Consider the following 16,574-nt stretch of genomic DNA (forward strand, 5'->3'; position numbering starts at 1 on the left):
AAAAAAAGAGAGGACGCATTCCGGTCTTACATACTACAGGAATATTCATATGTTATGCATTCAAATTCATTGAATCAGGCTATTGTGGATGAAATCCCTTGGATTGTTCTTTCTTATTCTGTGGTGTACATGGTGTATTTATTAATATAAATTCTGTACAAGCTTTTTGGAAATGTTTTCCTGCCTATATGTATTTATATTTAGGGGGAAAAACTTTCCAAAAACGTTCTATCAGCCGTAGGTCAAAACGCCCCTAATTAACATATTTTGTAAAGAAAAAAATCGTTTCGAAACCGTCCCCAAGCAATGGTCAAAACGCCCCCGATTTTGGTCATGGCGCCCCTAATATATTTTTATAGGAATTCAGGAGTCATTTTGACCATTTCTTTGGGACAGTAAAAAATTTTCTAAAAAGATATGTGTGTGTGTGTGTGTGTGTGGGGGGGGGGGGGGGGGCTCTTTGACCAAAATCAGGGGACGCTTTGACCAGTATTTGGGGGCAGTATTTTTCTATAAATATATGTTAGGGGGCATTTTTACCAAAATTAGGGTGCGCTTTGACTAAAATCAGGGGACACTTTGACCGGGATGTTTTTATTAGACATGTATTTATAAGACAAACCCCTCCTTTGTCTCATAAAATGTAAATCAAACTTACTAAGAACTCTGTAGGGCAAACTGGGGCATATTGTAAGAACAGAAATGAATCTTTAACTTTTATTTTCCTTAAGAAGATTAATTGAATTAATAATTACATATTTGGCATTTGAGTGTAACAATGTTAACACCCCTCCCCATTTTTCCTTTCCACAACAAAACAAGTATATACTTGCATTAATGATATGAAATCTGAAGTATAATGTAATTAAATGCACAAATTAATGAATGATAATTTCAGAAATATAAATGATAAAAAGTGGTTACTACTCCCCCCCCCCCCATGCTTCAAAAAACCAGTCTTCTAATTAAAGTAAACAATGGAAAATATTTAAATCCAACATGGTACATTTCTTGCACACTGAAAGTTCAAAAGTTCAAAGTAGGTACATTTCAGGCACACTGAAAAATGACTAAGTCCAAATTAGGTACATCTTAGGTACGTACACTGAAAAATGACAAAGTCTAAAGTAGGCATATTTCAGGAACACTGAAATGACAAAGTCCAAAAATTAGGTACATTTTAGGTAGACTAGAAAAAAATTAAGTTCATTTTTGGCACAGAATAGGTATGCCTTTTTTGTATCTATAATACCGGTAGTAGGCACACATTAGGTACTGAATTAGCACAAAAAAATGTGCCTTTATGTACCTTTCTTTGTATGGGCATAGAATCATTCATCTAAAAAAGAATCTGGTTTTGACTTACCAAATCTGATATATATATATATATATATATATATATATATATATATATATATATATATATATATATATATATATATATATATATATATATATATATATATATATATATATATATATTCCATGAAAACAGAGTAGACATTCCTAATATAATTCTCTCAAAAGGCCATGCCACGGAAACTGCTGACATTCTTTTTTTTCTGGCCATTCCACATTATACAGTCTTATTACTGATCTTGTCTAATCCTATTTTACACTATTTTCAACTTCAATTTACTTGATACAAGTCAATAATGAAGCAAAACATGCTTCCTTTTGAATTCCCTCTAACTTTATTTGAAAAAGTAGATGACTGAGCATGCTCAACAAATTCCTAATGGGTACTTTTTTATCCTAGCTAAATATTGCCAGAAAGTTCCTTTTCTGGCAGTATTGCACCAGAATGTTACCAGAAGTAAATTTAGTTGTTGCAGCTAACTGTGATATTTCACTAACCCAAAAAGCTTTTTTCTGATGACAAAAATGTGTTGCTGCAATGTTGTCGCAATATAGCAGCAATATTGCTGAAACATTGTTCTTTGTTAAGAGCATAAATAACATGTTTAAAAATTACATGATTAATCATTACAGAGTGCACAAGTGTCCCTCCAGTTTACATTAACAAAGGTTCAGAGATCCACACACAAGAAATAATTCTCATTTAGCATTAAAGGTGTTCTGAAATTGTTTATAATAATTTCAATTTTCATACATTTTGGAAAATATACCACAAAAGCAAAAAAGTTTACAAGTGTAAACAGATTGAGGGATGATTAATATTGAGAGACATATTAAGTTTATGTGATGTATTTGTCTTTTTATCTAAATCAAAATTTCAATGCCTGTGGAAAAATCCCCCAAACAATAGAAATTGCTGGAGAGAATGTCATCTTAAATTAATTTATTTATTCATATTTTTCTTTTTTTATGTACTTATCAACTTAAATTATTTATTCATATATCTTATTCTTTTCTTCCTCTTCTTTTTTTTAAACTTTACATGGGAGAATATGTAATTTTATGATTTTTAAAAAGTTATTTATTCATAATTTTCTTTTGTTATCTATATATTTATCTTTTTTTTTTTGCAAATTAACTAACTCAAACTTTCCCACAAGTTTATGAAACCCTGGAAAATGTTTTTCCAAACAATTTTGATAAATCAGTCCTGTACAGACAATAGTTTGTGTTACCTTGTGGCTGGCGAAGTCTGTGACTGTTCAGTTCACAGTAGCGGATGCACTCCTGACATTTCTGTTCGTCTGGGATCATGCTGTGGGGTGATACAAGGAAGGTCCTCAGTGTCTCAAACCTGTCACCACATAGCAAAATAACTTATGTCTTAAATATAGGTGGCAAATAAGGAAACAAATTTTCTATTTTAACAAAGGAAACAAATATTAAAATAGAACTTTGATCTACTGTTTCTTTACTTTTTTTCAGCAAGCTATATGACTGATCACGTAAATGTTTACTAGTATATGACTGAAGATAAAGGTTACTTTATTCAAAATGTTCATGTCAAAATTAAACATTATGTACAGCAAAATAAAAAAAAACTACATCTGAAGAAAAAAAGCAAAAGAATGGTTAAAGAGTTAATTATGAAGTTTTTGGAACTAACTAAAAAGTTCCTTAACGCAAGTCAGGAGTAGTATCCATGGTGACCCTGTTTCATTCCGCATTTGCAAAAATATTTACCGTTGATATTGCTCGGTTTACCATGAATACTTCTCTTAACACAATTACAGAGATTTTCACGTTGCGTAAAGAAAGTATCTACAGTAAAAAATTCCTGATTTATAATATATATTAACCTAATTTGCATTAACAGGGTAAATAAAAATGCCACTTGATATGTACAGTTTTTATAATATCAAATTACAGATTTAGAAGTAATCTTACCGCCTTACTTTTGTTTATTAGAGAAAAAGAAATTACGTAGAGTGTGCGAGGTAAAAGAATGGGTGCGCAAGGACAACCCCCCTCTCTGAGAAAAAACATTTCTCAATTCTAAAAGTTCATAAAAGCTATGCTTTTCAAAATTATATGGTTTATATAATCTTTTACACGTTTCATTCTGTATTTCATAGTTTAATTATTTTATTGATAATTTTACTTTTCACTCATGTTTTTAAGATAAGTGTGATTTAAACATGTTGAATGAACGGGTTTGTTGAAGCGTACATATTTTTTCAGAAATGTTCGATTTTAATATAGAATGGGTTCAGATTCTATTTTTTGGATAAATGAGATATATTTCTCATTTACGTTTCCATAATTTTAGCATTAATTAACAAAGAATGGAGAATTGACCCATTCATGTTCAAATTTTTTTATGGCTCATCTGAGCTGAAAGCTCAAGTGAGCTTATCTGATCACATTTTGTCTGGCATCCACCTGTCTGTCTGAAAACTTTTCACATTTTCGACTCCTTCTCCAGAACCACTCGGCAAATTTGAACCAAACTTGCCACAAAGAAAAGAAATTCTAAAAGATTTTTTCCAACACATTTCAATGTAAATCTTTGATTCTCTATTGTGACCCCACCCTATTCCCAGAGGCCATGATTTGAACAATTTAGAATCTACACAACCTCAGAAAGCTTCCACTGAAGTTTTGGTTTTTCTAGCCCATTGGTTCTTGAGAGGGATGTTAAATAATTCACCTTATTTTGTCCCTTTCTTGATTGCCTTCCCTTGTAAAGGGGCTTAGCCTTTCACTTTCATAATTTAGAACCCCCCTTTACCCAAGGATGCTTTGTACCAAGTTTGGTTAGAATTGGCCTAGTGGTAATTTAGAAGAAGTTGAAAAATGTGAAAAAGTTAAATGACAGACAGACATTATAGCTGTTCTTACAAGAGTTACACGGTGAGGTAAAACTTGAGTATTTTCCAGCATTCTGGACTGGGGTTACTTTTATATTGTGGGGTTTAATGAGGAGTAAACAGAGCTGCTGAAGCAACACCAGTATCTATTGTTACCTTGGATGAATACTTTGCAACATTATAGCTAAAAATAAACTTATTTATCTACTTATTATACCTCTTGCAAACTAAGTTTTGATGGATTGTAGAATTCGAAATCACCTTGTCCATCTATCTATCTGTCTGTATTTCCATTTGTTCCTCAACAATTCTGTTGTGATGTAACTCAAATACTTTTCAAAGTAACATTTTCAAATTTTTACACAAAAGAACTTTACTAGATAAAACAGATTGTTATAAATTTAAGGGTCATATCACTTAGTATGTATATATGTAAGCCTCAATGTACAGGGCTACGTGGGTATATTGATAGCAATATAACGAGTTCTTCCTTAATTGTAAACCATCGAAAGAAATCAAGATATATACATAATTTATTTTGTTACATTCTGTTTATATTTATAGTCATTTTTACAAAAGTACATAATGCGAGTGCAAGACTCATTTTTTTTAAAAATTGTTTCTGATATACAAGAATTTTGACTAAAATAAAATAAATACGTATAAATATAAAACACTTATTAATTCCAAGCTGTTCTTTCATTCTGTCGTCATGCTCCAAGAATTTGAGGATGGTGTCAATACCAGTTTTAGCTTTGACCGTAACATGTTGATCTGAAATTTTGAAATTCATTATCCCTGTCATCAGATTTAGATTCAAAAGTAGTTTTTTCTCTGTTTCAAGAATTTCTGAGTCAGTTAAAACTTCCGTTGGGTCAATGTCACAATCTGAACCATTAAATTGACACTTTGACCACTGTCAAAGCACTGTTAGTGACAATAGTATAAATCATCAACATGCACTAGGTAATTGGCATTACCTTATTGTGTTTTTTAATCATTTGTTTCTCAAAAGCAGTGACGGACGGCAATAAGCATCCGTGATAGTATAAAATTTGTACTAGCACAGGGGCAACTCAGTTGTAGGAGAATTCCTGGCATTAATCGAGGGTGGAAATATAACGAAGAGCAATATACCAAGGTAATGCTGTGTATCTTCTTAGTCTTTTAAGCCGTAAGCAGGGTCCTCTACGAGTGTGTCAGCTTTTTTATATTCATATTTTCTTTTAGTGCTTGATCACTGCACGGTTTTTGAATTCCCATTAATTTGAAGAATTCTTCCATTCATAACATGAAAATGTTCATATGTACCCTGTCATGTTTTCAGTTGCTCTTATTGAGTTTATAGACCACCTTCACAGTGTAGACTTTGTATCCTCATTCGTGTAGCTCTTTGTAAACCATGGAATTTATACTGAAGGGATTGTTGGTAAGAGTGTAGAGCAGCCTGCAGATCCCCTGCCATCTGTTGGCATATCCCAAGAATTTGCCAGTGAATGTCCCTCAATTCTTTGTGGTTAAACCCCTGATAATTGTATACAATGTTTTGTAGATCATCTAATGCTAATTTTGCTTTTATTGGATCGATTTTGCAATAGCAAAAGAATTCTAGCATGTGTGAAAATGTGTAGACATCAATTGTTAATCGCAATGACTTATTTTGTAAACTAAACCTTTGTTCTGGCAATAATTCATTGATATAACAGATTTCATTATAAAGGTCCATGTCAACTGCTCGAGCCTCTCTCATTTTTGTAGACCAGGACTGTCCCCCTACGTTCTCATTATAACTCTCTATTTTTACAGGTAATTTATACACCAAATATGGTCTAGCTAACTTGACTTTTGTCATTTTAATAACAGATAAGGCTTTCTTAAATCTGAATGTCTTGTAATAATACATTCCTAGATACAACAAGTCAGAAATACAACCAGTCTTGGCAGCTAATTTAAGCATGTTGCAGGCTAATTTGTCAGCACTATACCTCAATTTGTTAATTGCACTAAAGTTAATGTGCGTGTGTAATATAAAAGTAGCAATCTGAAGGGCACACTTTCTAAGTCTTTCTAATGCAAAAAATTGGTACTGAGAAAGGGAAGAATCATTGAAATTGAGTTGTTCTATTATATTTAAGACTTCCAAACATGAATTGAAGTCTAATTTAGGTAAGTGTACTTTTGCCTCAACCTCAGCAAATAGTTTAATTTCAAACTCAAGCTCAGGCATTCTAGTGCATTGATCTATACAAATGTAGTGTCTAGGATTCTGAAGGACATTAACAAAGTAAGGCCTAATCAAGGGACTGAATAACAGAAATGATACTCCCCTCTGATACAGTGTATATAGCCCATTGAATAAATTCTTTTGTGCTTCACCATAGATATTATGAAGAAACATGTTGTTTTCTGTAATAAAAAAGTTAGGACAGACCCCTTCGTGGACCCATTTGAGAATGAGCTTAAAGCAGACCCAGAAACACTCCAGGAGATTCTGTGGATGCCAGTAGGGTATTACGTTTTGTTGGAGCACCCAGAACATTGCTGTTTTCATATGATAGGAACACAATAACTTACTACTATCTCCAAGTATTTTGTGAAATGCCTCTTTCAATGATATTTTAAGGAGTCCATATACAAGTAATTGACAATGGTTCATCGCGTAGACAAGTTTCTGTTCTGCCAGAGAGAAAGAAATTCTCCATTCTTCATCTGGATGGTTTCCTTGTTTATGTCCAATTGGTACAAAGTGACATCCACTTTTTACTATATCATAAACAACAGCAGGTTGGGGCCATGAGTGACATCTGTCAATCCAAGAGAAAGCAGATGGAGGCCAAAAGTCACAGGCAAAACAGTAGGCATAATCATATTCTTCGTCGTTATAAAGCACTCCACTGGTACATGGACCATGCATAAAAGAAACACGTGTATTTTTAAAGTCAAGCCAACTACAGTTCTGTCTGTAGTTTGAACTAGAAATGTAATATCTACCATACATGATGACCAATGCCATTAAAACTTCTTCTGCGGTATAAAATGAATATCCTTGGGGTATCAATACCTGAAGTAAAGCATATCCTGGAGGACTATGACTGACATCCGCAAGAAATAATCTTTGTACGACTTCATGATAATACCTAGTCTGAGGTAAACTCCAAATCACCCTGTAGTATTTTGGCCATATCATAAGGTCAAAGTCAGATCCTTCTAAATGAAAGCCTTCTTTCTGACTTCCGCTTAGCATGCCATGAAGCCCCTTTAGACCCTTTTTTACTTGGTTCCTCATTAAATCCGCAATCTCCATCACATCTCTCCTCATGATTACAACTCGTGGGGTTCCCACAGTACGACACAGTACTACGTAAACTGACTCTGACAAATGTTGCATAGCTAAGTCACTGAAAAAGAATGAAATTTCTTTCATTTAATTACAAGCTTTAATGGCAAGACTTATCTGAATTGTAGATTTTTATTAAGATTTACTTACATATCTGATGATGAAGTTGAAGCCATTGTCTTTGAGAGAGTAACATAGGATCCACACTCCACTATTGTTGACTTTGATTCTATTATTCCTTCCCGTTTTCTTATAAATTATCATCAGGGTTTTTTTAAAAGTTTTCTTTATATCACTTTTCCCCCCTGTTTTTTTTTTACCTAGCAAAAAGTAACACAAATAAAGCTTCTTTAAAACTATAAACAGTAATAGATATTTTTCACTTGCACAAAAGAATTAATCATAGACAAACTCTATTAAAGGAAAAGGAAGGATTTTTTATAAAAAAAAAATTAAAAATTATTAATTATGCATGAATATTTTATCATAAAAATTTACACTATACATTGTACACTGTACATGTATGTACTTTAAATTTCTTTAGGCTCACACAATAGATATTATTAAGAACCAAAGCATTCTTTTTCATCTTGGGTTTTGTCTACAAGTTAATATTTTTGTCGATGGGTTAAAAATTTAGGCTAACATATATTCTTATATATTTACATTTCCTATGTCTTTGTCCAAGATAAAATAACACGTGAGAAAATAATTGATTTCTTCATGAAGTTATTGGTTCCTTGATAGACGTAGCTTAAAAAAAAAAAAAGAATCACATGAGGTGTATTTGTGTATTTATTCGATGTATACTGACATAGGTAGGCGGGGTGAGAGAAAGAGGGAGAGAAATAGGCAGGAAGAGCACATGAATTTATAGTCGAATCATGCAGAGAAAAACGAGTCATTTTTAATGAAATATTGATATGTTTAGTCGTAGAAATTGACCGTTCTGATCCAGAACATGAATTTCCGTAGTAATGAGACAGAATAATGTGGATTATAACCAGATTAACACCAAAGAAACATGCAATCCCCAAAATAGATAAGTCCATATTAAATAAAAAATATTCTGTAAACTGAAATATAAAACGAGAGGTATTTAAACAATAAAATGTCTTTCTTTGGTTGTTTGTACGGGATGAGTCGCAGCTGTTGCAGAAAAAATGTATTACATAATCCACGTAAGCGGGTTATGTAAATTTTTTTCTGCAATAGCTGCGACACTCATCCCGTACTAACAACCAAAGAAAGACACTTTATTGTTTATATTTATATCTGTTTAAATAATTATTTAAAGTATGAATAACAAGATTAATTATTGCATTATTAATGCGAACGTCTTTGTACGTTTCATTGATGGAACAGCCACTGATCAAGAAATCTGTTTAGTTGACATGCCTAGTGTAGTTCATGCACTGCTGATTACCGCAATGGGTTTTCTTAAGAAATAAAGGACGAAATATTCAGTGGATGTAAATATTATGAGCGCTTTCAGCACACTGAATGATACTCCCACCCCCCAGCATATGGTTATAATGGCAACCCATACCAAAATAAAGTATAGATTAGGCATACCTATCTTGGCTAAAAATAGGCACAAAAAATATGCTTAAAATATGCAAGTTTGGAACCACTTGTACAAGTATAGGTAAATACATAAACGTAAATACGTAGGTACTGAAAGTATTCTCCACTTCTAGTCATTTTTTTTGCCACACATTGTTCACTTGAAATTCATGCGATCTTCATTATTTTTACAGAGTTCCTACCCATCACAGAATTTTCTGCTAATACACCTTTTACCATGGTAAATCCTCATTGCTGTACAGTTGCGATTTTTATCTTGAGTCCTTAAAAACACTGATCCTCCATTTGAATGTATCATGCAATTTTTTCTTCCATGCCATTTCCTAGCCTTCAATTCTGAAAAAGTTCCATTATTTCTGAAAAAGTTCAGTTATTCTAAAGGTGTTGCTCTTCACTGCTTCACTGAGTTATATTTGATGCTGAATTATTTTAAGAAATATTTAATAGATGAAATCCATGCCTGGATCTATAGGGAAGGGGTCCAGGGGTCTGGAACCCCCTTCCTATTTGCTCTTCCTGGACCACTCTCTCTCTAGGGGTTGTCTTATCTTTCATGGCAAGGCTTGCATCACACAGCTCATCCTGAGCTCAGGAGGGCTAGCATGGCACAGAGGTTCAAAATTCAATACCCTTAAATCTTATTTCAGAACACTAAATTATCTCCCTTCAATTCAATAACACACCACTTCCCAAAACCTATACCTCCTATTGTTAACCCGCGCTCTCTGAGTTACACTAAATTTATTAATACACAAAATCTCTCAGCTTTTCTTCTCTATTTGCCAAGCTCGTTACAACCTAGACCTAAGGAAGTCACTAAAATTCTTAAATGCTCATTATCTTATTATTCAGTTCTTAATCTCTTATATCCCACAATTTCCATCATGTTGGAAAACCACACTTTGATAAAATCTTGTTAATCTCTGTACTTGAAATGAGACAAAATACAGTTTTACAATTTATTATAAGAATTATTCCTCAAATGAACAATCAACAAATTCAAAATTCTGTCTCAGTTTGTCTCATGTCATCTGACTTATCTGTCTAAAACCAACTTCAATCAAAAGTTGAATTCCTGACTCTCAAAATTTCTCCCAGATCTCCTGGATGAAAGTAAAAACCGATAACTGAAACTTAATTCCATAAACCTAATAAATTCCTATCAGGTTTCAAACACCAATTATTCCTGAAAAATTCCTAAGTCTGAATTTCAGTTAAAAATACTCAGTAGTAGCAAAATTTAGGAATACTCTAGCTTCTTTAGCTGAATGTATTAACTGAATAAACAATTTCAAGTAATTCTAAAATTTATCAGCAATTTACCAAAAATTCAAACAACCATCAAATTTTAGCCAAGTCCAATTTGTCAGTTAAAATTCACTATTTAAAACCTGATCAAAACTTCCTATAAAATTCCACAAATATTCCAAAAGTTCCTAAAAATCCTTAAAATAACTATGGCTCTTCTTAAAATAAAACTAAAAATTATCATGAAATCTAAATTCAAAACGCCCAACCCATACTAACTCCTTACCCGTAAAACACGACTTCTCTAAACAAATCATCCTAGCAAAAAAAATGTTGGAAAATCTCTCGTTCCCTTAAACTGCAAAGTCTATAGAAAAATGTAATAACTACATACAAGACAAATATTTTCTGAATGAAAGTAATCTCCAAATACATTCTTGAATTCAAATAAGTAAATTTATCTCAATTTAATGCAACAAACAACACAATTAATGTTGCAGGGGTGGTTTATATGTAGGATGAAAAGATAACCAACTCCTGTTTAGGGTTCATATTATTTAATATTGATGCTCAAAGTATGGAAATAAATGGCCCTATAAAATAAAACAATAACAATGAATATCACATGAAATAATAACAAATGTATACATGTATTCTATTTTACTTATTTTGATGTACAAAAGATAAATTTATCACTTAAGAGTTATCTCTTTTAATTTGAATATTTAGCATACAAATAAATCACTGTACAGTGAATCTTTACACACATATTTTACAATCACATTTCAATTAATGTAATGATATAATATTACAACTTTAAAATATACAAAAGGTAACATATATGCTTATTACCTCTCTATGGGACAAGGCCCATTCCATAAAACATCAAAATATACTACTGGATGCTTCAGCTTACATATCTAATAAGAAATACTATAAACTGTATTTATTACAATACTCATGATTCACTTAAATACATTCTCTGAGATGATAAACTGAAGATTTAGATTTAATTCATAATATAAACTTTCACTCTTCTTTCAAACAGTGATATTAGCTATAAATATAAATATCATAAAGATATAGAATGTTAATAAAGTAAATACTTACTGCCAGGTCTGGTCTAAAGGTCTCAAGTAATGAAAGTCTTAAAATTCTTTGTCTACAAATTCTGTAATTTTTAACACTGCCAACCTGGCCAAAACCTCTGAGTAGTCTCTCTGAGAACTACTCAGAACCACAACCAATAAAAAGACAGAACCTCAAGAGAATAACCTTGAACTTTATCGCTCACAAGTAAAGGAGTGGATCTAGGTTTTGTATTAACTATAGAACCTTATTTAGTTTCATTTATATCATTAATACTAGCATTTATTCAATATTGCATGATATATAATATATACAATTAAAAACACACTGCTACATTAACTCCAAAAATCCGAAAACTATCGTAACTTTTAGGATCGGGCTCAACCTCCACAATTTACGACGACAAAGTTCGTAAACATTTCACCAGTTTACAACAGGGCAATAAACCGCCGATAATTATCTGAAAACAAGTTAAACTTCAAGAAAACATGATTTCACTCATAAATCTATGGTTCATCTTCTACAGAAGACCAATTAAAGTCCCTGACACATGAAGTAAGCTAAAATAATACCACAACTTTACTACATCTATGATCAGCTGATTATCAGTGATTCCTACGTAACTCAAAACATGTGTTACAAACTATTTCAACTCATGTAAATCACTTAAACTTGTCAATAATCACCTATCAATTACATGCAAAGCATAAATTAATACATATTCCTGCAATCTCAAGTAACTATAACTGTTATTTTTTCTCGCTCTAACATGAACACTGATAGTTTTCATTTTACCTATACTTCTACTTCTACCGGAAAGCGGCCGCCATCAATAAGCTGATTATTCTGCCACTGTGTAGGGTGTGCGCGTTAAAAAAGGTGCAACTATACAAGTAGTGAGTTTAAAAACAGAGCAGAATAAATTAGGCAGCCAGGTGAGTCTTGAAGGATTCAAGGCTCACTGCGGACACTGTACTGGAGGGGAGGGCGTTCCAGTCTCTGATTGTCCTCGGGTAGAAGGAATCCCGTCTAATATTTGTTGAGCATTTTTGTTGCCTGAATGAGTTGCCATTATGGGCTCTGCTTGCTCTTCCTGTTGGTATTAGCTTATCACTAGGGTCTATTTTCACTTTGTTGTTAACGATCTTGTAGAATAGGCATAGTCGTGTGTTCTTTCTTCTGTCTTGTAGTACTGCCCAGTTTAGGTCTTTCACTATATTGGACACTGATGTTGCACTATTGTAGTTGTAGTTGTTTCTTACGTATCTAGCCGCTCTTTACTGAACTCCCTCCAGTTTGTTGATGTTGTTTTGTTAATATGGGTCCCAGGTTGAGCATGCATATTCTAATGTTGGTCGGACTAGCGTTTTGTATGCCTTTTTCCTTTAAGCTAGGGTTACTGATGTTTAGATTTCTTTTCAAGAAGCCGAGAGTGTTGTTAGCTTTTTTACATATGTTGGCAATATGTGTGTTCCATTTCATGTCTGACGTTATGGTGATCCCTAGATACTTAGCCGATGTAACTTGCTCTAAGATATGTCCATGGAGGGTATATTGATGTTTAATGGGTTTCCTCTTCTTTGTGATGGTTAAGACATTACATTTATCCGGGTGGAAATTCATCATCCAATTCTTTTCCCATTTTCCTAGTGCGTCAAGGTCTAATTGTAGTTGTTGGCTATCTGACTGTGATTTTATAGTCAAGTACATGATGGTGTCGTCGGCAAAAAGACGGACAGTTGATGTTATGTTGTCCGGCATGTCATTGATGTAGAACAAGAATAAACTTGGTCCGATGACAGAGCCTTGGGGTACTCCTGATTCCACATCTATGTATTCTGATGTTTCTCCCTCTATAACTACTGCTTGTCTTCTGTTGTTTAAGAAGTTTTCAATCCATTTGTTTGTTTTGCCCTGAATGCCATAGTGGCTCAATTTCATGACTAATAAGCTGTGGCTCACTTTATCGAATGCCTTACTAAAGTCCATGATTAAACAATCCGTTTGTTTCCCTTCATCGATGTTTCTTGTGATGTCATCAATAAATTCCACAAGCTGGGTTTCATATGAGAGGCCCTTTCTGAATCCATGTTGTAAAGGATTAAGGATATTGTGTCTGTCTGCATGTGACATGATGTTGCTTGTTACTAGATGTTCCATTATTTTGCATGTTATACAGGTTAGGGAGACAGGTCGGTAATTGATCGCTTCATAATTTTTCCCTTTTTTATATATTGGACATACTGATGCTGTTTTCCATATTGTTGGTACTTGTCCTGTTTCATATGATGAACTAAATATAATGCAGAGTATAGGTGCTATGTCTGCTGCCAATTCTTTTAGTAATCTAGGTGTTATCCCGTCTGGTCCTGCGGCTTTATGTATGTTGAGGTTTAACAACAACTTTTCTATTCCGTTCACAGTTATATTTATGTCTTCCATTATTGGGTGGTTCCCTCTCATTTCACATCTGGATTTAAATTGTTCTTCTGTAAAATTTGTTTTTGGTGAGAAGGCTTTTTGGAATTGTCTATTTAAGATATCCGCTTTGTCTATTGGGTTGGAGTGTAACAATCCTTCTGATTTCAATGGTGGTATTGTATTGCCATCCGATCTTTTGTGCTTTATGAAGGTCCAGAATCGCTTCATTCCTTGATTTTGTGAACTTTCGTCTTTTGGTGGACTTACAATGCCTTCGATATATTGCCAGTAGCTTCTTCTGAGTTGTCTCTGTGTTTGTTGTTTAAGTTCCTTGTATTTTTGTATATCTCTTTGATCCTTTGACTTCTTCTTTCTTTTGTACCATCGATCTCTCTTCTTAACTAGGCTTCGAAGTTCTTTTGTTAACCATGGGCATCCATCTTTACTACGTGTTGTTTTGTGTGGTATGTTTTGCTTGATTGACTCTTCCAGTTGGCTTTGGAAGTAAGTATACATAGATTCTGTAGTTTCTCCGGTTCTATTCATTTCTGTTATTTTTTCAGATATCTGGGTGACATCCTCTCTTATGTTTTCCCACTTTGCGTTTTTGTAGAGTGGTATACGTCTTGGCTTTTGTTTATTACGAGATGGAATTAAATCTAGTTCGGCATACACTATGTCATGATCTGAAATTCCTGGGATGACCTCTATCCTTCTGAAACAGTTTGGGTAGTTTGTGACAATGAGATCAAGTGTGTTTGGGCCCCGTGTGGGTTCTTTGACCAGTTGTTGTAGACCACAATCATCAAGTATATCTGTGAATGCATGATGGATATTTGCATATGGTGTGTTTTGTCTAAGTCTATTCTGTTTCCAATCCATACCTGGGAGGTTGAAATCACCTGCTGCTATGATAAACGCATTGTTTATTTTAGACGCACGAGTTATGCTTTGTGCGAACTGATTCATAGCCTTTTCATTGGATGTTTTGGGGTTATAAAAACTAGCTAGGTATAGTGCTTTATGACCGTATATCTCAAGTTTGCACCATGTAATTTCACAGTCTGTTATAAGTTCTGGTACTGAAGTGACAATGAATGTGTCTCTTACTGCCACAATTACACCCCCACCGTTTAGATTTCGGTCTGTTCTAAATATGTTAAAACCAGCTGGAAATATTTGAGTGTCTTTGATTGAACTATCTATCCATGTTTCTGTACCGAAAATAATGTCGGGCTTGGTGCTGTCAATTAAATTTTCGATTTGATGTTGCTTAGTTTTTATTGATTGAAAGTTCACATTCAGGATCCGGATGTTTTGTTTCGATTTCCTCTGCACTTGTTTGGATCTGATAGGTGTAGAAGTATGAATGGGTTGTGATGACTGGGCTGGTGGTGAACACAGTCCATCTGATAGTACACTAAAGATGTTTGATGTGTCTATTGTTGTGATGGAAAAACAGTACGTTGAGTAGTTAGGACAGTTGCAAACTAGGCAATCCCAGGCTAGACCTGAGTGTTCTATATGCTCTAAATACACACTAGATGACACTGACTGACAATTAACATGGTACCATTGATTACAATTGTCACATATAATACCCCTTTCAACCCATGTCACTGGCTTGTCGCATGTTCCACATGGGTAAATTGTTTCATTTGATGGTCCAGGATTAAGATTTACATCATTTGCTATGATTAGAAGGAGTGTTGCTAGATAAAACAGTATGCCTTTGTGACGTTTGCTCAGTGATATTACATTTCCAAACGCATAGCTCCTCTTGTCGTTTATAGCATAAATAACACTATCTTTCTGTAGATTTGAAGTTAAATGCCTTAATTTTTCATGATTCTCAGATGTGTCAGTATTGCTTTCACCATGGAATATGTTACATACCAATACAAATGACATCGCAATGTAAACAAGTGACGCCATTTCGAATTTCCTCTGATCGATGTTGTCAGATCATCATCATGGTGATAAGGGAGTTTATATCACAAAAACGGACTTATCAGGTGATGGACTGATGTTGTTCCACACTTACCCTCTGTACAGTGTTAGTTTTGAACGAGAAATATGATAGATTATAAATGGAAACTTATAAGATTCTAAAGAAGAAAAAATTTTCCGCCATCCATCGATGCGCGCGCACACCCTTCGATGAAATGATGAAAAACTAGAAATTGTTAGAAATTTTCAGTATCTTGGACTAATTTTTTCTAGTAAAGGTACTTATAATGATGCAAAATCACATCTGGTTCAACAAGCCAGAAAAGCTATTTATATTCTTCTTAGAAAATCTGGGAAATTAAATTTACCTATTGATATGCAACTGCAACTTAATTTTTGACACTATGGTTGTACCTATATTGTTGTATGGTGTAGAAGTATGGGGTTTTGGAACCTGTAACATTTTAGAATCCTTTCATATGGAATTTTCAATTTTGTAAAAAAAAATTTGAAAGTTAAAAAGACTACTCCTCATTGTAATGTTTATGAAGAGCTGGGTAAAATACCACTTAGTATTGTAGTAGGAAAGGAGAAATGCACGAAGAAAACATATGGCTGGACCGGGAATCGAACCCGGGACCCCTGTATTACTAGTCAGGTGCTCTAACCACTGAGCTATCCAGGCCGATATCCACGGTCCGTAAAGCCCGAAC

At 33.7% G+C, this 16,574-nt stretch overlaps 1 protein-coding gene across 1 annotated transcript; it reads right to left on the reverse strand.

The window, feature by feature from the left end:
• Window positions 1-5,571: 5,571 nt before the first annotated feature.
• On the reverse strand, window positions 5,572-7,548 carry LOC134275391 (uncharacterized). Its single transcript, XM_062757673.1, has one exon. The coding sequence runs from the start codon at window positions 7,546-7,548 to the stop codon at window positions 5,572-5,574; it is 1,977 nt and encodes a 658-aa protein (XP_062613657.1).
• Between the last annotated feature and the right edge of the window lie 9,026 nt (window positions 7,549-16,574).

This window comes from Saccostrea cucullata, unplaced genomic scaffold (assembly GCF_032062105.1).
Source record: "Saccostrea cucullata isolate Sc308-1 unplaced genomic scaffold, CSIRO_AGI_Scuc_v1 ctg1840, whole genome shotgun sequence".
Classification (NCBI taxonomy): domain Eukaryota; kingdom Metazoa; phylum Mollusca; class Bivalvia; order Ostreida; family Ostreidae; genus Saccostrea; species Saccostrea cuccullata.

Coding starts and splice junctions, on each gene's coding strand:
- LOC134275391 (XM_062757673.1), bottom strand. CDS start 7,548: ATGAGGAGAGATGTGATGGAGATTGCGGATTTAATGAGGAACCAAGTA.